This window comes from Oreochromis niloticus, linkage group LG23 (assembly GCF_001858045.2).
Source record: "Oreochromis niloticus isolate F11D_XX linkage group LG23, O_niloticus_UMD_NMBU, whole genome shotgun sequence".
NCBI lineage: Eukaryota > Metazoa > Chordata > Actinopteri > Cichliformes > Cichlidae > Oreochromis > Oreochromis niloticus.
Genome location: NC_031986.2, coordinates 29961279 through 29983729, shown reverse-complemented (window position 1 = coordinate 29983729; position 22451 = coordinate 29961279). Strand labels below are relative to the sequence as shown.

Here is a 22451-nt window from a genome sequence, read left to right as displayed (position 1 = left end):
GAAGCGGCACATTTTCATGCTATGCTTTCTAAAACATATATTGAACACAGAAAATCATTACTGCTATCTTTACTATACTATTTACATTATTTTCGTGTTTATGTGTCAAAACACTCTAAGAGAAGTCCTTGACAAAGCCAGAGGTAACAACAATTGTCTTACCACTGCAACAGGCAGTTATTTATAAAGCTACAGCTAGAGCTACAAGAGTCAAGTGTACTGGGATGTCCATGAGGAAAATATATCTTTGGAATAGAACAGAATGTCTTTATTTGTCTTTGTCAGTGTGCGATGAAATTTGGAGTATCTCTCTGCAAGGTGCATACAGTTAAGACAAGAAAATATGTATATAAAAATATGCGAACTTAAACTATAGAAAAAAAATAACAGTATGAGTTAAAACTCACATACAGGAATTACAAACAATATACAAAAACATCTATTTTACAGTCCTTAGTAATATTGCACAGTTTATGAGCTAGAGGTCAGTACTTTGATGGCATTTGGATACAGCAGCTTTTCTGTGGTTCTTCACCTTCCAGAGGGCAGCAGAGTGAAAAGGTGGTGGCCAGAAAGACTAGAGTCCTTCATGATCTTTGCAACTCCACATGGTGATGACCGTGTTCTGTAGGACTGCTTGAGTGAATGTAGCTGACTGGTGGTGGTCCTCGGTGTTGATTTGATGAGTCTCTGAAGAGCTTTCTTGTCAGTCTAAGTGCAGCTGGCACGCCACACCACGATGCCATGGTGAACAGGTCTGCAGCTGGGTCTCGAGATCAGAAAACAGTGCAAGATGGGAAAACAGGGTGGGAATGGCAGATCCTCACATGGGTGGTCAACTAGCAGGATTAGAGCTAGCAACTTTGTTGTCATGAAAGACACAATACCATACTGGCAGTCCATTTAACCACCAAGGCAACATCAACTTGACAAATTGGGCAAAGCTGGAAACTGCACAAGGCCCCCAGCAAACAGATGCCCAAAAGTCAGTCTGTGTCAGTTTTTGTGGTAATAAAGAGCAACTTTTGTTTTTCAATTTTATAATTGGTAACACTATAGCACAAAACCTGAGGGGGTTATCACAAGCCTTGCATCACTCCATTAGGACAATTTCCTAAGCTGGGTTGTCTGACCACATCAGAAATCAAACGTGATTTGAATGGACACACTTTCTGACTGAGTGATAAGCCAGCACATCTAGAGAGAATATGAGTCAGGGTTTTGATGGAATGAACCAATAGTAATTAATTAAAATTGGGGGAATCAGTGTATCTAATCAAGGAGACATTGTCTCTCATAGTCTTGGGGCATGCTTGGAGTGGGCATAGTTGCCTGCAATGTGCATGATTCAAACCCTTTCCCATTGGCCTGCTGGCCTGTGCTAACACTGCCCTTAGCCATCCAGATGATCTGGGCAGAATTAAAGCAAGAATTACACTGTTGAGGAACTCCCTGAAAAAAATCTTCTAGGAATTGGAACAAAAGTATACAAAACTAATACCCCCTTGTATTATTCAAGGTGCAGTATATCTATGCATACCACAAGTGTCTAACAGCTTACTGTTTGTGGTGCAGATTTGTTAAATTAGCGTTACTATGGACAGTTCCAACTTTCTTCACCTCCAGAGAGACAACGGGAACAGGCTGACTGCCAGATCTCATTAAGTTCAAAGATATTCGGACGGACAGGCTGAGCGAAGCTTCAGATCCTCTCAGATTTAATTTGTTTGGTTCAATCAGTGCAGGCTGATCGCTTGTAGACATAAGATGAAACATGAGAGAAATACTTCATCCGTTGGTGTTGACAGCAACTCATTTCTAACTTAGACAATATGGGCCTGTATTTGCTTGCCATTGTGATCAAGTAAAATGAAACAAAATGTGTTAATTGTTCTCAATATGCTGGAATTTTAATTTGTTAACAGCGCTGTCACTGGTTAGCTTCCCTTGTTTTAAACTTAAATTTGCATCTGCTCACTTCATAGGTGAAGCAGCAGTCACATTTTTGACTTTCACTCGTGTACACTTGAAATAGAATACTGGCTGAGTAAGGACTCAAACCTGACGAACAGATGTTAGTAATATAAAAGTGTTTGATCCTTAAACTTCAAGTCCGTTGTGTGTGTGCATGTGTGTTTTGTTATTTTTATTTTATTTTATTTTTTTGCAAAATGAGCTCTTTGAGAAGAAGCTGGGCCTTGAACAAGAGAAAGACAGTGCATTGATTATAATTGCCTTACCTGAAGGTAGCATCCAGTGGACCAATTCAAACGATGCAGAAACCCAGCAAATCCCAATTAAAATGAACACAGACATGAACAAAGCTTTTGCTGTGTGTTTTGTCAGGAACAGAACAAAAGAGTGATTAAAGCTGCTTGTTAAGGGGGAAAGTGTGACTCATCTGCCTCAAAGCAGAGCAAATTTTGGATATCTAATAAGTGACTTGGGAATTTCAGTTAATAATTTCACAGTTTTAATCTTCCCATCTGAAATATAAAGGAAAAATTAGTTTGCCGTAATGTATTTCAACAAGCTTTATGTCTTTTTAGATGGGGAGAATGTCTTTTGGATCTTTCGTGGCCTGAAAGCAGCTTCATTCAAGCAACCTTCCATCTGACTGTTACACATACAGATAAGTTGTGTATTGTGGTCCTGAAAGCAAGTAAAAAGGAGGTAGTATTTGACTATCTGATACCTATATGTTACATTTTTAAAGAACCCTTTAATGATGCTTGAAACCAAACACACAAAAAAAGAGGGGAAAATGGAATTAAAGCAACAATAATAGTAATAATAGGCCTATGTTACTAATGATTTCTTTGTTTATTTATTTTTTTTGCTGTCATTCACTATTTGTCACAAATTTAATCTGTGTGACTGAGCATAGCTGTCCTCTGGGTTCTCAGTCATGTGGCACAGACAAGTCATGTGACATGGCTGCTTTGGCTCAACCACTAAAAACAAATACTAGAAACAAGAAGCGAATCAGCCAAACATGCATTTTATATAATTATCGCTGAAATCAACACCAACTGAGCGGCTTGTGAGTATTAAAGTAATGATCCAGACGTATCGATTCTCCTGTCCCTGCATCACAAACCACCAGCTCTGTCTAATGAGAAAGTCTGTCATGAGTCCTTTGACCTCTTAATAACAGGCAATAGCGCGGATACAATAGGATATCAATACCTTTTACAACACCTTTTTTCCCCTTCACATATCGTCTAGAGCATCACACAATTTAGTGGAGCTCTGCTCCATAGGTGCAACATTATGTAACTGTTCTATTTGTGAAACACTGTTAAAGTACACAGCAATTACCCAACTGTTGTGCTGCTCGCGACAATGGCCCTGGGACAACGGCAGCACAGCTAGATCAAACAGTTGTGCTAAATTAAAGAGCGGGTTATCAGACCAGGCAGGAGTGTTTGATGTGCAGAGATGAGATGCATTATTATGGTAAATAAGCCTCCCTTATCAAGCTATTCCTACAGGGCCCTCTGGCTGAGCAGCCCACAGTCGTGTGTGCCCTTGGTCAGACAAATAGATGCACACATACACGCACACAACACACACACACACACACACACACACAACACACATGGCAGGATCAGTGCCTGAGAGCATAAATACATGCTCTGTTGATCCTTTACACTCCACTCCAAACAGCCGCCTGCTCTCCAAATGTCAGTCAGTGTCTGGCATAATTTGTTTCTAATCATTGGCAAAGAGTGAGAAAATGTCACCCTTTTCCAAGGAGGATGAATTCCGATTGATTTCCAATTAGCACTAAACAAAATGCCAGTTTGCTTTTTTTTTTTTTTTCTCGGTCTGCGTGTGTGAGAGAGAGTGCTTGTATTTGTGTGATATTTAAGATCAGAGGAAACTGATAATGCATCACATCAAGCCCTAAGGCACAAAAGGGTCCCTGAAGTTCTCAGGCTGAGCCCTACAAATACTGCTGTTCAGCTCTTAGCATGCATTCAGAGAACTAAAACGCATAACTAAATTCATCACGTATTGGAAAACAATAAAACATTAACCACTAATGAATGATTCAAAATCTCGGTTTGTGTTACAGGACGAAATGTGTTTTAACAAAATAAGAGAACAACAGCAATAAAGACGAATTAGTTTAATATTCTATTTAGCCAGAGTTGGAAGGATAAGTGAAACTGAATGAAATCAAGTAGCAAATTAGACTTTAAAAATGTACCGTTTTTTATCCTATTAATTTATCCAGTTATTGCTGATCTCATATTTCTATAATGAGCATTTACACATGGGTTACTGCTAGAAAGAGAGAGGTTTCTCTCTGTCTGACACATTGTATTGTTTTCCAAGATCTACCACAAAAATCATTCTAAAAAAAGAGAGATATTTTACTTAGCATCAACTTCTGTTATATTTATTTTTTAAAAAGCAGAAAATAAAGTCAGATGATTTCTTATTGTGTCCATTACTGTGTTGCCAGTCAAAATGCAAACCTGGTCAGAGGTGGCACCTCTGAAACTTGTGTGTCAGTGTCGCATGTTTCGAAATGAGCCAGGCTGCTTTTAGTGAGAAATTCTGACGTTTTTCAGAGTTTAAAGGATTTCTGTAATAGTGTATTTTTTCATTTTGTCACTTTTGTGCCCCACTTGTTTATTCAGCTCTAAGGGCTTCTGTGCAAACTTTAAAGCTTAGATGAAAATCATCAATAATGTGTAGTAATTTAAAGGTAACAGCCAAGATACATATTCCATATTGCACGTCTTCACCTTTTGCAGTTCTGCAAGCACACCCAGCCTATTGTCAGATGGATGCAGAACCATAATGCATAACAACCCACACACAGAGTTCAGTCATTCATTCCAAAGAGCATAAACGCATAGAATTCATAAAAAAAAAAAAAAAATGCGGTAGAAGAAACTCTTTAATTTTGTTGTCACATTTTTTGCCCATTTCAACAAAAGTGACAGATGTTCACCCTCTATCTCCGTGTGTACGTCCTGTAAGAACATGGTGAGGTTTTACAGGCACTGTTTTTATTCTAATGCATTCTACCTAGGACAAAGCTTGTTCAGCCTTCAGTCACAGAAAACAAATTTAATCACGCCACAAATAAATTGCCAGAGTAATTACTCGCGAGTACGAAGTGATGTGTGCTTCACCAATTAAATTAGTAAACTTAGCAACAGCCACAGAAAATAATAAATGAAGACTCCAGAGAAAAAAAAACATATCAGCATATTAAAATCATTTATTGTGCTCCAGAAGAGTAATTACTATTTAACCAGAAAGAAAGACAAGTGACAAATAATCTACAATACAAATGCCAGACCTGCTCACATAGTTCCTCCGGTTCACATGACTTTCAAAGAACAAATCCACCTTTAGCTTTCAGACTGCTTGCACAAACCTCTCAGGATGAATCTGAGGTTTAATTGTTGTTTCTGCTGCGCTTTGAGGTCAGAAAATGGCACGTTGCGTTACATTCATTCGCAGTGCTCGTTCCTCTCTGCCCTTGCACTACAACACAGGATCACTGTCAACCACGATCTGCGTAGCTTTACACAGGAACAAAAAAAAATGAAGCTTCCCCCTAGAACAGGGTCTCACAAGTGTTTGCAGTCCCAAACTGTTTGGATGTATACTCACCCTTCTTGACTGGCTTAATAAAATCTAGTGGTGCTGGGAGTCAAAAGAAATGACTGAAGAAATGCTACCTGGATTGGGTGAAAGTTCCCCTTTTGCAAATGGCAGACTAACACCGTCTCACGGTAGCTTGAGAAATAGATGTAAATAATACCTATATGTTAGATAGCTTCCACTTTAATGCACTAAAGTCCACTCAAGAAAGTAGGAGGATAGTGGCATAACTACAAGAACTTAATCAAAGAGACATTTTTACCATTTTTTTTGTTTTATTCTTCTTACACGCAATAGTTTTACTAAAAGTAATTTTCTGGTAGATAAGTCGCATCTGATGACCGTGGGAGTGTTGCTTCTCTGTCACGATTAAACCAAAAGTCACAGATCGCATTTTTGGGACTATTTCACAAGCTGCCATGAGACTGGGCTAATTGGACACAATTTTTTAAAGGAGGGTGACACCAGATGGGAGTCATTCTCAACTCTGGGGCATTCTCAGACTAATATCTCACATCTGCCATTTGAATGTCAACACTCTTACAAATGAGTGCTGACACAAGCACAAAGCCAATAAATCCAAATTCAAGTCTTATTCAGGACAAGCAAGACATCATATGACACAAAATAAACAGAATATTTAGATATTCAACACAGAAACACAAAATAGGCACAATATAGAATTAAACACTAATGGAAATAATGTTTACAAGGCTGACAGAGGAGCATACTGGTAACTGGAAATGAACAATACCAGCATATGCATTCAAAAGGGGGGTGACGGATTTTTGCAGGTCATGTTTAAGATTTTACAACTGTGTGCGTGTGTGTGTGTGTTTTGGCTGTTGTTGTTTTTAAGATGTGTGCATTTTAGCAAACACACATGTAAAGACCCTCCTGCCCACGCATGCTGCACGTAATCAGTGTGCTCAACCTGCCCGCAAAGGCTTTAGAAAATGACAGAATTTTAATAATCTTCTTAAAAATAAGAGAAATTCAGTTATGAAACAGGCTGGATTAGAAAAAGATGGGCAAAAGGTGTATGTTTATGATGTTATGGTACACAGCACTTAAACAAAAGTTATACCCTTTTCTCATAACTTTGTAATGTTCCACGTAAAACTACCACAGCATACAAACAGTATAAAAACTGCAATTAAATTTGAACTTCTTTTGTATTTAATTTGCTCATTTCACTATCCAATAAAGTTTTATTGTTATTAGTTCTCAGTTTTAAGGCTTAATGTTTCCTCTATCATAGGGCAGGTGTGTGACTTGCCCTAACTTTAAAAAGATGTGTTAAGAGAATATATGTTTATGATATTTCCTACTCTTTAATGTAATCAAAATGCTTCTCAGTGAAAAGAGTGTCATATATATGTAGCAAAGTCTCAGTGGCACTCTGGGACTGGATATGTAGAGTTTAAAAAATGCGTGTCAATTACTCCAGTTTCCTAAATTCAGCAAGGAAGGATTTTTTTCTTTTTCCTTTTTGCCTTCTTAGCAGTGAATCAACACTTCAACAAATTAGATGAAACGAGATGGGCAACTGGGTCTCTGTAGCGGCCCCTGTTCTGCTGATTGGGAACATTTATCACCTTGTTTCAGTCATACGTTTCATAATTATATACGTTTCTTAGCCCTAGTCTATTAAATGCTAGCCCTTTCTTAAAAACATATGTAGTTGTACTTTTGTTGTGAGCTGAGATTTTTACAACATGAAGAACAAAACTCTGAGGTACCCTGTGGAACCTATGACCACTAGAGGTGCTGTTAAGCACTTTTTTTAAATGATAAAGTCTCAGCACTGCTAGTACCTACCATCACATGTACACAACCGTTTACATTTGTGTCAAGAGCAGGGAGACATGACCTACATTTGTGGCGGCTGCAGGGGTTGGCAATGCTTACTGACAGCTGGACAGGGTAACGCCTGATAAAACTTTACTATCGATACAAGAGAATAACAGCAGGATGGAAAATGCAACATTCACAAAAGTTATTATTTGCAAATGTTCTATGAGGTAGGAAATGCATTTGAGATATTCCTTACACCATAAAAAAATGTATTTTAATGGAAACACTAAGAAAGGAATATTGACATTTTCACAGGGCATATTCAACATACAGCTTAAAAGGTGACACGGCTTTAGATGTGGACCATTTCTTACCCAAAGACTGCGAATCTTAATAGAGAAAATGTCACCAGGCAAAACAAGTTAGTTTGCTTTGAAATGCATCAGTCTTCCAGTAAGGTTGCCTAAGTGAAAATGACTGAATCCTTCAATTTTGGTGCTGTTAAGACAATAAATGAACAAATCTAGAATACACATTGTGGGTATGTTAAGTGGAGTAGTGCGATATGATTTTGATAGGGTTTTATGCCATTAGTTAAATACCACTATGTCTTAACTTTGCTTCAGTCTCAATAAAGGTGCTAGGTCGTATCTGTGGTCAGAGAGGTGCTCGGCACAGCATTCTCTTCATCTGCTACTGTGTATTTTAAATCTTTTTCACATCTTCCTAACTGCAAGGGAAACAGCAGCTAGCTGGTGCTTAAATCAGACTTTCATTTTGTGCATTGCTTTTAAGATTTAATCTTTAAAAGCTTTCTAATTCGTAAAGCCTGCACTTCTCTTCAGGGAAAGGTCATTCGGTGCTGTTATTTTCAAAAGTTGCAGTTTTCTCACAAATTATGCCAATTTGCTTTCAATTTGCTTTGATAACCATGTTTTTCCATACACAACTGTCAAAACTGTTAAATGTATTTAATGCATTTGCTTACTTATATATTTCCTGATTGAAGAGTCGTTGCGTTTTGCATTTTCCTGCAAAAAGTTTTGCTGTCTTCCTGTCTAGTTTTACATCCTCAAGCAATCTAGCACAACTGCTTTTTCTTTATGAGAAAATTTGGACTATATTTGCATGTAGTCACTGCAGAGGCTAAATCTTGTTAGCAACTGCCACTATAAATTAAGTTCAGTACAGTTTCTAGCAATTTCCACTTATAATTTCAAATATGTCAGGTGCTGACCAACATTTCTCTCATTTTTTTACACGCTACAGTTGGTTTACATTTTTCACCTATCATCAATCAGACAATTGGATGCATGGCAAGTTATTAATTAGGATTCATCCCTGGCTGTCACCCACTTAGCATGGCCTTGCAATTGCTTGACTATTTACCCATCAGTGCAATTATATGTTTAATTCAGTGGGTGGCCCTGCCTTTGCCCCTTTGTCATTTCTCTGGAGAGCAATGTTTGAATTTGGCAAGTGCTAGCTATATACGATCTCAACCCCTGTGATATTTTCATGTAGAGATGTAATTACTGGTTCTCAGCGGCTTTCATCCTACTGCTAATGCTGCAGTTTTGCAAACTTTAAAAGGGAAATGTTTTTTGGGGTGCTTTTTAAAATCAATATGACTAAAATGCAAGTAAGTCATGCTTAGAATGATTTGTCATATTACGTGGATTTATGTAAAATGCAGTCCTAAAATGTGATGGAAAGTCATGCAAGCTGTGGTTCCACCAGACAAAAGACAAAACTACGTAGTGCTTTTTGTCTTTTGAGATGGCTGTTTTGGAACGAGTTGACCACAGGATACTTGTTGTGAGTTAGCTAAGAGATTTTAAAGATTGAACACTGGATCCCAATTAATCATAGGATGTGATCTTCCACAGCATGTGTGGAAGATTGATCACAGAAAGTGACAGAAACTATGGAGCTCTAAATTTTTTTGTTTGTTATTTTTTGGTTTTGTTTCAGTTGCAACTGCATGTTTGGGTGCACTGTATACTTACATACATGCAGTAGGCATGCAGAGGGTCATGTCAGTCAACGGGGATTATAAATTCAATGGTTTTAGTGTCATATTAAAGTATTAAATGTTCACTGTAACAAAAAAAAAATCAAAACACAACACAAACAAAAAAACAGATAAAAATCTTATTTTGTTTTTGCCATGTTTGTAGCCAAAAAAGTGAACAAGTGTAGTGCTCCACTGGATTTACATCATGAAACACATTGTTTTGGTATTCAAATGTGAGAAAACAGTAATAAACCCATATAAACAAAGAAAAACAGATTTTGTTTGTCTTGCTTGGACTCACTATGTGCAATCTGACCTACCCCATGTGACTCTTTGCACATTTTAAATGAGTAACCTACATAATAGGAATTACTTTGTTGTTGATGCGTGCATTCAGGCACAAATGTTCCTAAATCCCTGCATAGCCAACATCATCATTTAATTTTCTTTCAAGAGTCCTTTCCACATCTAGTGAAGTGCATTTGAGCAATTGGGTTACAAAAACAAGGTCATGTTGCTTTTTATATGGGTCTAATAAATCTTGAGTTCAAGTAGAGGGTTTTCCTATATAAAACATTTTGTGTGGGGAAACAAAATACTTGGAAAGCCCAGGTGTAATTTCTTATCACATGGTTGTGTATGAGAGTGTTTATACATATTATCGGTATTAAAGTATGAAAGCTTTTGATTTGTCGATACAGTGCCAACAAAGCTACAGAGCAGATTTTCGCCAGATTCTGAAATTCCCACGAGGATGATGTGTGATAATAACCTTGGAATCTCTCTTTTGTTTCAATCCCAGATCGAGCACTGGCTGTTCATTTCATCCAGAGAAACAATCTGGAGCCAACAGATAAAATTAGTTTATTCAATTTAAATCGTATTCCAAAAAGCAACATTTCCTGTGAGAGACAAGATTTTATCCCCTCATCCAGCTTGTCTGCCACAATGTTACATGGGGTAACAGTAGTCTGCACTCATTATTTTGAATGACTGCACAGTGCCTGTAAGGAAGCCAAAAGGGGCAGGATGAATTCTCACAACAGAGGCCTCTACACATCTACATTTTAGTGAAGGGAAAACAGGGAGAAAAGCGTTTCAGCTTACCAAGTAGCATCTCTGCGCCAGCATTCAGATTTCTATATCTGTGCACAATAGACTTGCCATCTAGGATATTCATGTCTCTGTCTGCTTTGAAGATCACCACTTTACCCCCACAGTGACTCCAACCTTTTAAGCAACTGGATTCGACTGCACTGTGACTCATTTCTACACCGATGGATAACATCGTTAGCTGCTGAGGCTTCACTGACCTGAAGATGTTAGCAAAGGCAGACAGCATTGCAGTAGATGGTCAACTGAAGACAGTGCGGATGTGAGACGAGCCGCTTTGCTAAACAGCCCAGCTGTCAGCTCAGTATAAAAGATGAGACAGTAGAGAATCCCTGGTAGAAAACGAGTGGGGCTAAAAAAAGAAAAGAAGTAGCTCTTCAAAATGAGGTAAAGAGGAGTGACTGTGGGCTTCAGAGCTGCTATGAGAGGCCTTTTTACTTCCTTCACATAATTCAATAATTCCAACACAATGCGTCTCCTAACACAACCAGCCTTGGCTAATGATAAAAACTAGATGAAATGCGCATCATGGGAATTGGCCTACTACGACCCTAGCTTTTCCTATCATCTTGCCCTTTGACTTGTGTTAGTCATGTGTAGGCATTCATGTTTAAAGAGCTCTACAGTGCCCGATTGGATGAATAAAAAATCTACACGCTCCAGAAATTCACTCTCCCACCATTTCTTTTCAGTAGTTTCACCCTCCACCACAGTCAGCACACCTCCCAGTTAAAAGTAAAGAAAAACGGGCAATGGAATAAACAGTGCAGGTAATTACTTCTATACGGTATAGTGGTCAAGTAGGTAGAATACCAAAGAACATTGAGCTCAACTGAAGGTACAATGAGTTTGATTGATACAGTGTAATGTGATTTAACCACTATCAAAAAGTAGTACCAACACACGGAGTACAAAACTAGTCCTTATATGCCCAGCTCCACTCAAGCTATATCATGTTATGCAAGAAAATTTGAACCATATTTCCAGCCCCTCCCCTTTCTGCACCCGACTCCAGCCCACATCATCCATAACCTGGAATTGTATTTCCCATGGTCCTGCAAGGGTGTGTGTTTTCTTGTAATCCAATCAAGAAATATGTCTGAAATTTCTCCAATGCAAGAGAGAGGGTGAAAATTATTCTTAATAATGACATAATCAGCAGAGCAGCCATCAAGCAGATAAATTGTCATGCGCATCGTGCTAAAATATCCAATTATCCTTTGTCCCCCAGCTCTCTGTGTTGAAGTTGGAAATGCCAGAAAGCCAGTAGGTGGATCCCCACTTCCTACTGGTTCAGTTCTACTGGCAGGTTTGCAGTATGGATGCCCCTCTGAAAAGAGGAGAGCTTAAACAGCCTCGGTGCTTAGTGTACAGATCTAGATATGTAAATAGGTTCTATACAATAAAATTGTTCCCAATCCTCAAAAATAAATGGATGAAAAGTATTTGCAAGATTTTTTTCTCCTCAAAATGGTTCTGTTGTGCATACAGGATTTCTTTTTCTTGAAGTTTTCAGTCTTTCCTTTGCTCTTTTCAACAATTGTTTTTTTTCTTTTTTACCTTATCTTACATAGCCTCCATTTATGATGTCAAGACATGCCTAAATTGGTTTGCATGGCATCTACATTGTGCCCCACAGAGTAATCTCTAGCGTGATGCCAAAGGAAAACAATGCGCTTTCTTTCTTTTACAAAGAGCTCCCTTCTTCTCACCTCCAAGGTGTGTCTGATGCTCTCTTCTGTATCCAGATAATACTCTCAAGCAGTCATTTGTCAAAAGATCCCGAAGGCCATATCTGTTGCTAGAAAGAGAAAGTATTTTTACTGTACCTTGTTTTGCTGCAATATCAGAACAAAAATAATAACAATAAAAAAACATCCTCCTCTTTGTTTTAGCTTTAGATGTTGTTTATCTTCAGCTCTTTATATGTATTTTTTTCTTGTCTTAAATTTTTGTACAAAAAGATAATTATTCTTTTTTCCCTGGTCCAAACCCTCAGAAACTCTTGACTATATTTCCTCAGGTATTAACAGGGTGTCGTACAGTCCCAGTGTAATTCCATGGGTTTCTGGCAACTCCAGGATGGCATTTCATCTCATGACATACTTGTGTTTGTCAGAAAGTAGGCCTTCAGTCTCTGCTGCGTTAGCATTAGCTTTAGCCTCAGCCATCAGAGTCCCGCCTGCATGGGTGCATCCACAGGGCTATACTCGGGTGGTGGAGTGTGAGTGTGGGTGCGGGTGGGGCAGGGTGTTGTTCTGGCCACTGCTGGGGAAGGTATTGAAAGAGTGGAGTGAGGTGAGCCCTCCCATGGTGCTGGGGATCATGGTTATGGTGTTTGGTGTCATGAGCGGGATGTCATCTGGTGAGCGCCTCATGGCCAGAGTATAGTCCGGTGGGCAGGCAGTCCTCAGAACCACGTCATGCGGGTGCAGGGAGTCGCCAACCCCCCTGCAATCTCGGTCCAGGTCTGAGTGCTGCTTCATCTGTAGAGACATGATTTCCTCCTCTTGAGTGTGGGCAAGGTCATTTGCGGCACTCCGCTGGGGGCTGCAGCGTCTATGAACGTCGTGCCGGCGCTTGTCCTTTTTGTAGTAAAGTGCAGCAAAAGCCAGGATATTAAGGAAAAGCAGGGATGCTCCCACAGCAATGGTTACAGATAGTTCAGTGGAGTAGTCACGCTGGTCCACAAGATGTGGTTGGTTGTGACTGTCCTGTGTCTCGGTGGGGAATGGGGTTGGGTTAGGACGTTTGGTCACCAGAACTTTGGTCTTCGGTATTCGATTAGTAGTCTCTGGTGGAGGAATCTGAAGACAGGAAAAACAGTGGTTAATAACTAATTCATCTGATCATGTTCAACTGTATAGTCTACCTTGTGGTACCCCATAATAGGCTTTGAATGTTATTAGAGCAAAAAAGCATGACTTCATTTGCATTTGCAATAAATAAATACACTAATATAGAAAGAAATCCCGCCTTCTCTTTGGTTTTATTGCGTTGTCTACCTAGTCCTGCTGAGGCTAGTGCATGTTCTTGCTTTGTTCCACGTGTGTCCCCCAAGTTTTTTTCATTACTTCTTGTATTACATTATATTCCAGCTGGACTTTTGGATTCTAGATTTATTTATCTGATATTAAAGCTCAACTCTTGTTTGTTTATTTGTGTCTCCCGTGGCTTGAATTTCACATCATTCAAAACTTTGCAGTGCACACCAAACTGACATTTCACTCATTTAGCTTCTAAGAGTCACATATCATTTTAACAGCATATTTTGAAAGAAAATGAAAAATATTACTTGTTTGACATTTTATAATCCTTAAAGAAAGCCCAGCTTCATAGCCTTGCAGACTTCCTGCTACCAGGAAGGTCAAATACAATTTCATTAGATCAATAGTAAATATGCACCTACTTTGATTTGGGGCATTTTTTCTTTTTTTCAAATTCAGGAGTCATAATATTTTTATTCATCATTACATAGTGCTTGTAAAAATGAATGCACAGTGCCTTTAAAGACATCAGATCACTTCTAAGTAGGATATCATGAAAACCAAAGCCAATTATTTTCAATAAAACTAGTAATGTCTCACAACATTTTTTTTATTTTTCACCAGTGAGATTGGCTACTCTTGATTTAAAGCTGAAGGTCAAAGTTTACTTCAACTGTTTGTTTGATTTAAAATGTAATGTAGAGAGGCAAAATTACAGAAACTGTGCCCTTATTCAAATACTCATGGGCCTAACTTACGTAAATAAAATGGAGACCAGGAAAGGAGGAGAGCAAAGGAGGAAAAGGAAGACAATATCAGGAAGGAGCAACTTCAGTTTCCTTCAGCTCCAAGTATTAATGTAATGTCGATAATCTCTTTGCTGCAGCTTAATGCTTAAGTTGCATAGTGACACAAATTTTTGTTCTAACTCGTGGCAAAGTGAGATAGTGTACATCCTGAAATTACTTTAAACATATGGCCACTGCCTGACTTGATAAAGTCACTTATCAAAATTTGACATAAATAAGCTTTTTAAAAATGAAATTAAAAATATTACATGCATTCATATCCTCAAACATTCAGAATCAGCCACTTGTAAATCAAGTATCTACTCATAATTTGTGTCAAACTGAAGTCAGTCTGGATGTTTATGTATAATTCTTCTCTGTGACACCTAATAGCTACTGAACACTTTTGGCATTGCCTTTAAATTCATTCCTCAATATACTTCAACTGCTGCTCTGTGTTTATATGTGTTCGTCTATCACGTCTATATATATAATCACCTAAGTAGGAGATCACAAGAGCCCCTTGAGTGGAAAATTGGGCAAACTAGGTCAACAACCAATCTCAATGTTACATTTAAAACTTTTCAAAAAGCCTTCTGTGGAGGGAATGGCTCGCATAGACACTTTTTGCCATGATATGACACATCGATTATTTAAAACCAACCTTGGTGGTGGTTGGGATGAGCTGGGTGACCTCATTGAGACTGTGTAGATGAGGAACCAGCTCCAACCACAAGTTGACCTGAGAAAAGGACAGAAATGCGTAGGTGGTAAAATCAAGCAAGTATGAAAACTGTCTTCAGAAGAGCATCTTAAAGTAAGTATGGAATTACAATAGGATGAAAATGAAACAATATTGCAGTTCAATATCAAGCATTCAGAAAACGTCCCTGCTTGTAAAAAACTAACACAAAACAGGGCACAAGTGACGCATAAACAGGAAACACACAGGAATTTCATCTTTATAGAGACAAAAAAAAGAAAATTAATTGAAATGCATTTTTATAAATCCAGATTGCATACACTGGATTTATCTGTTTTTGAAAAAGTTAGAGCAATGTGTAAAATGTTAATAAAAACAGAATAAATAGAGTTTAATTTAAATACATAATAAATAGAAAAATAGCCCAAATATATCATAAAATATTTTGAATGAGAAAGCCAGCTTTTTTAAGTTTAAAGTTAACGTTAAATTAATGGTACTTTGTGCGTATACTTTGTATCCACACCACACTTGTAAGAATAATATTTATAGTGCTTTTGTCAATTTTCAATCAATCGTTAAGTTGACCTTGAAGAACTTGCCAAATTTCAATGCATTTTTAACATGGCCCAGTCTACAAATTCATATCAGAATTATTTCAAGCTATCATCTTTACAGATAGATTGACATGCACACATGCAAATGCTATCAAAAATATAACCTGTGAAGACACAGAAAACATCACATTAAAAAAAGCAAAAAAAAAAAGGATTTGAAAAAAGCCACAGATTTTGTGAGCAGTTTCTCCTCTGGTAGATTATTCCAAAGCTGATGGTCAACTTGAGATTTAAATCTTGAGTTTGGAACCACGAGCATGGCAGCTCTTGAGGATCTAAGGCTGTAACACAGCTCATATGGGGTCAACATATCTGCTATGTAGCTTGGAGCCAAACCATCACATGGTTTAAAAGTGATCAGTAACATCTTAAAATAAATTCTAAATGTACAGGGAGCCAGTGTACTGAAGCTACTATTGGAGTTCTTTTAAAACAGTAAAAAGCTTATCTGCTGCATGAGAGAGTTACATCTAACTATACCTTATTGGCACGGTAATGCTCTTTGACCCGGGGCTTCAGGCCAATGTGGAGGTAAAGCTGGTCTTTCTGGTTGTAGCGTGTCCATGCCACTTCTTCAAAACGATTGGGCTTAGTGTGGATGAACTTGGTGTCCTGGGGGACAGGCTGGTTTGGGTCCCTTTGAAGAAAGAGTAGGAATGAGTTTCCGTTAAAGAGGTCACAGACGAGCTGAGAGCCTTACAGTGGAAAAAAAAAGAAAATGTTGTTGGCTGTTTACCTTAGAGGGCAGGAAGATCTAAAACCAGGCTAAAGGTGAACTGGACCTCTTAAGACACAGCTGTCTGGCTATTGAAATTTTAATTTTGACATAAGTGTAGCATTTGCCTCAGGCTAATCAGTATAATTATGAAAATACTGAAATGCAGTGGTGAAATGCAGCCTCCAGGTTTCATCAAATTTTAATCAACGCTTTCTAAGATATCACACCTGATAAGATCCAGAAAAGGTCAGAAGGGAAATTATTACTCAAAGATGTAGGACTTTCTAAAGATTCTGACTGAATGGAAAGGTCTTAAGATAGCTAATAACCTTAGAAATATTCCTAATTTAAATTTTGAGACATTAAAAAAAATCCCTGTCACAGTTTTTTTTTTAATTATGGATATCTCCTTGGAAGTGAATGCATTTATATATAATTCAAAAATGAAAAGAAGCTTCCTGCCAAAGAATATGTTTAGGTGAATATGCAGTTCAACCATGCTGATAATTTCCAACAAGTACATGGTTCAGTGGTTACTATAAACCAAACTTAGAATAGCTACTTTTTTAAATGTCATGTGCCATCAATTTTAAATGTTCGACTCAATAACTCATGGCTTAAATACACTGTAAATGCAGGTCAGTAACCCATGTGAAAGCCCCTCATATATTCAGTACAGAGGAGGATAACGCACTGAGTTTGGATCCTGCACTAAATAGAGCCACTTGCACTTAATCGGAGGAGAACAGATCCAGCCATGTGAACTATGGAGGCCCATTCAGACCCAGTGAGCGCCCCATTGTCTGAGAGCAGCATATGGAGCCAGCCAAACCTCATCAGGAACACGCTTAACCATTCAAATTGGTGGCATAAATCTCTCAGGTACCCGGCATTCTACGTCAATTTGGGGTTATATATGTAGATCATTAGTGCTTTTTTTGTTCCCCTCCGGGCTACTGGGCAGTGCACAGGAAAAGCCAATGTCCCCCTATTATGCTGCAGAAAAACAATTACCGCCATGACTATATGCTGGAAGGCAACATGAGACAGAGGGAGAAAAAAAGGATTTTAATTTTGTCGCTTTCAGAATGTCACTCTCCAGGCTAGGATCATCAATTAATAATGTATTTGAAGATATGTAGTGGGTATTTTCAAAGAATACCAATTATACTACACAGTCCATAAAACTCATAGTATGATTCACTACTCCCGGTCATACTGAAGAAACAAAATTACAGTGAAATTATCACAATGTTATAATGGTGATTATATGTTTTATTAACATATAATTAACACTACATAAGCTCATAAACTAATTGATTATTTCTTTCTACTCTGATAGGAGTGGTCCCTTCAGGATGTCCATTCATTGGAAATGAGAGATGATAATGTAAATCACATGCTTGCACTCTAAAGTTGCCAAATCTCAAATATAAGAGTTAATGGACTAAAATGTTAGACAGTACGTTGCACTATCATCATCAAAGTGAAAAATAAAGGACTGTCTTTTGAAATAATGTTTTCTATCCCCTTGATCAACCAGGAAGCACTGAAAAGGTTTTAATGGGATGTGCTTCCCCAAACCCTTTAATTTGCCACCCATATCTACAGAACAACTAGAACATATAGAAAAAAGCATGTGAACCAGCTGACTTGGTAAACAATCATGTACGCTTTTTTTTGGAAATGAATAGAATGTATTTTGGCAAAATCACAACCAATCATGTCAAACAATAGAATTATTTCATTTCCATATAACTAATAATAACATCAAATTGTTTATCATTTATAGTGAAGTGAAATTATTAACTTTCCAGAGATGCTAGCTAGATCAAGTACAGATATTAAGTATGAGCTATAAGTTATTTCAGATGCCGCACTTAACATTTTCATAACTGAAAAAGCTGTGATGTTTTTGTTCAGATTCATGAGATTCATAACACTGCATTGGCCCTTATGAGTCATCATACCCTGTCTTGGCAAAGTTTGTCCAGTAGGTCATAACCACAGCACTGAGCATAACGTCGTTCTTGGAGAAATTGCAGGGAAACAGCTCTGTTGGTCCAATCATAGGCAGGCCAAACACATATGGGATCTCGTCTCCATGTGCTGCATCTGCCCAGGGTGGTACCTAATGAGCAGCAGATGAATCAAATCATGTCAGTATTATTACATTTATGTGACAGATACAGGACATTAAAAGGCATTATTTTTGCACGGTGGATATTCTGACAATATGCATAGACACAGCAAGACTAAAAAGGCTGGAGAAATAGAATACTTGTTGAGGAAAAAAGGGGGAATGAGATAAGTTGTTAATATTAATTTACCTGCCATTTTTGGCTCATTATTCAGTGAATTGAACAGAGAGAGAGAGCGAGAGAAGATAAAAGATAAAAGGATGATGCTGACAGAGGAAAATTGCTTTGAGATGAGTTTAAACTGGAATACAGAGTACATATACATGGTAGCTGTACCAAGTTGAAGTTAATATAATAAGGAATGTGGGCAATTTAATGAGCACTCTTCATTTTCATCAGTTTGTGTAGACGTATTTGAGCATTAACATTAAATGTTGCATTAAGTAATCCAGGAAGATAAATCCAGGAAATAAATAAAAAAAACAGCCAACCAACAAACAAATATGTATGTATACATATGTATATGTCAGCTGTTCAGCTCAGAGGAGACTGTGTGAATCGGGCCTTTATGGTCAAATAGCTGCTAAGAAACCACCACTAAGGAAAAGCAAAGAAACACAAGGAATGGACATCTGTGCTTTGGTCTGATGAGTCCAAATGTGAGATCGTTGGTTCCACTAATGATGTCTTTGTGAGGCGCAAAAAAGGTGAATGGATGGTCTCCACATGCATGGTTCCCACTGTGAGGATGGAGGAGGAGGTTTGATGGTGTGATGGTGCTTTGCTGGTGACACTGTTGGAGATTTATTCAAAATTGAAGGCACACTGAACCAGTATGGCTACCACAGCATCCTGCAGTGACATGCCATCCCATTTGGTTTGAGTTTCGTTGGACCATCATTTATTTTTCAACAGGACAATGACCCCAAACACACCTCCAGGCTGTTTAAGGGCTATTTGACCAAGAAGGAGAGTGATGGAGTGCTGCGCCGGATGGCCTGACCAGATGGCCTGGCCTCCACAGTCACCTGACCTAAACCCAATCGAGATGGACCTCAGAGTGAAGGCAAAAGGGCCAACAAGTGCTCAGCATCTATTGTAACTCCTTGAAAACTGTTGGAAAAACATGGTGACTACCTCATGAAGCTCATCGAGAGAAAGCCAAGAGTGTGCAAGGCAGTAATCAAAGTAAAGGGTGGCTATTTGGAAGAATCTAAAATATAAAACATGGTTTGACACTACTACTTAGCCAACTACACATGTGTTGGCTTATCTATCAAACTATCAGTTCAAATCAATTATTTTAATTTCATTTGGAAGCATTTTGTTTTGCCTTGAGCAATAAGTAATAAGCGATTTTATTTGATTGTACATTATTGTTATGAGGTATGTCGGGTCCTTGAATTCATTCTGTTTACATGTGTTGATAAATGGCTTCTGCTCAGTGATACAACTCAAATGAAGACAGGGTCTTCATTCCAAGATTCCAGGTACCATAATACTTGAAAGTACCTTCATAGCTGATGAGGCATGCGATAGTTTGAAGCTCACCTGTTCTGTCTGACAGTGGTGGTAGAAAGCATAGAAGTAGGTTGGAGATCCAAAACTCGAGTGCAGGTCAGCTGTAGCAACAGCTGGCGCTACCCACTGGTGATCGGTGAAAAGTGCTAGGAGTGTCTTCCGGCGTGTCTCTGGATTATGCCTGTCAGCCCAGTCAGTATACATAAACTTGATGGTCTCTCGCAGGATGTCTTTGCCTTCTGGGTAGCCATAAAGGTCATCCACAAAGCTGGACACGGCGTAGTCAAAGTCATTAGCTTGGACGCCGTTCTCATTGTCCACGATAAGTTCGACAAACTTAAGGCCCTCGCCCTGGTTCACTCCCAGCATTATATCATAGTTGAGGAACTCACCTAGCAAGACACAGTACAGAGTTTTGTTAACCTACAAATTGTAATTACAAAGCATCCTTTTAGGTGGAAAATAAATTAAATACCTTGTTCCATTAAAATCTGAGGGTCATCGGGTATAACATCGCCATCAATAACAGGGCCGAAGGCAATGTGATAACGGGCCGGCTGGATGTCTTGATCCACAAGCTCCTTGTAATGTTTTCTCTGCAGGCACAACACAAGCTCCACAGTGTCCTCCAGGTTGCAGCCTACCTTCCGAGCCAGCATTCGAGCATATTTGGCAGGCTGAAAACTGACAGCCCAGCTAGACAGAGCTGTGCCGCTCTGAGCGATGGCCCTCTGGAACAGGCCTTAAGACAAAAACAGCACAGGGGCAGGATTGATGGAGAAAACAATTAATTAGGTACAATTCAGAGACTATCCCAAAATATGTCAAAATAAGTATAGATGCATAAAATGTCATTTTGAAAATCATATAAAGAAAAATATCATATAATAAATCAGCTGATTGAGAAAATGGAACGGAAACTCAGCGATCATAGGTCATATTAGAGGCAAACTGAATGCACTGAAAAATAGTTTTGCTTATTAGAACAGACAAAGCAATATTTCTTTTGGCAATAAAGAAAAAATAGCAAAATCAGTCAGCCATCCTGATTTTCATCATGAACATAGTAAAATGCAGGTTTGTTGAATCAGTCCCACATTAATGCCCGGCTGGGTGAGGGTAACATTAACGATGTAAAAACAGGCAAATTCTTTGGTTTGTTAGTTTTCAGCAGTAACAAGAAACAAATGTGAACATTTACTAATGATCCTGTGACTGTTAGTCTTCTTGAATGTAAAAAAAAAAAATCTTTATAGCTTGGTGTGATGGGGGATGTCACTTTTTCTCTTTCCCTTTTCTTTGTTTTCCATCCAAATGTGTGAAACACTTATGATCACTGTTTTTAGATAATTATCACCAATATGACTGTAATAAAAAGGTGTTGACAGAGTGAGATATTGGGGTCCTACAGATATTTATAAATGTTGTTAACAAAGTTGATTTTGAATCCCCCATTGATGCTAAGCTAAACAGCTCCATCAGAGATAATGGTAGAAACCTATGAGAGTTCATGGAGATTGTCTGAACCATCCACTTCAGGGAGTGTGAAATACACCATAAATCTATCATGTCAAACGTGAGTGGTGTGACTGAAATAAGATTTCTGTTTCTTTATAAAGCATGCCAAATCCACAGAAGGCATTGGTCTGTAAGATAACTTGAATGTTCCTAAATTCACTATTTCCTTCTTCTTGAGAAATGTTTGTTACAATTACAGTGGACAGCTAGCCTGGGAAATAGACAAATCTCAAAGCTCAGGTTTCATATACTCTGACAAAATGACTATCCTGCCACATAGTGTAGGATTCAAACAGAAATCCAAACTACAGCAATGGCAGGGTACTGGTCAACACTGTCCTTATTGTTCTTATTGCTTACATGACCTTAGGGAAAGAAGTGCTTCAAGTTCTTTCTTTCCATATATTTTGTTACCCATTAATGTCAATATCCTTTACATATCTTATCACCTAATTTTGTTTATGGTTAGATGCACATTTTTTTTTTGCTCCAGATATACGTGGTTGTAACACATTATTACTACCAAGTCTCTTCGTTTTGAAAAAATGCTCTCTGTATTTCCCATTAAATAAAGTCATAAATGAAATCTGTGTTTAGAATATATGTGATGTTTTTGTTCATTTTTTTTATTTAACTGTTTGTGAAACAACTACTCAAACTGCTTTTAATTGCTCAGAGCGGGCATTCTCAGAAAGTAATGCAGCACAAAGTATTTTGTTTTCTATATAGTAGTATATTATCAATTGCTTTTTTTCATGTCAAAGCTGAATATTGCATGTACAGTGAAACGCAGAGAAAAAAAACCTCCATTCAGCACGTTAACATACACGCATCCAAAATGACAACAAGCATCAGCAAAAGGAGATCACAACCTTTTTTATGGTCACACACAACTGAAAT

General features: G+C 38.2%; 1 protein-coding gene across 3 annotated transcripts in view; it reads right to left on the bottom strand.

Annotated features, from left to right (window-relative positions):
* Positions 1 to 5222: 5222 nt before the first annotated feature.
* Positions 5223 to 22451, bottom strand: part of nlgn1 (neuroligin 1) — a 292800-nt gene continuing 275571 nt past the window's right edge. For all 3 annotated transcript variants that reach the window (XM_025903035.1, XM_025903036.1, XM_025903037.1), the window contains 6 exons: positions 20509 to 20775; positions 20064 to 20425; positions 18342 to 18502; positions 16134 to 16290; positions 14998 to 15075; positions 5223 to 13365 (listed from right to left, as the gene is read on the bottom strand). In XM_025903035.1, the coding sequence (XP_025758820.1) occupies positions 12763 to 13365; positions 14998 to 15075; positions 16134 to 16290; positions 18342 to 18502; positions 20064 to 20425; positions 20509 to 20775 (1628 nt within the window). In that variant the 3' untranslated portion in view covers positions 5223 to 12762. The remainder of the gene's footprint in view (positions 13366 to 14997; positions 15076 to 16133; positions 16291 to 18341; positions 18503 to 20063; positions 20426 to 20508; positions 20776 to 22451) is intronic.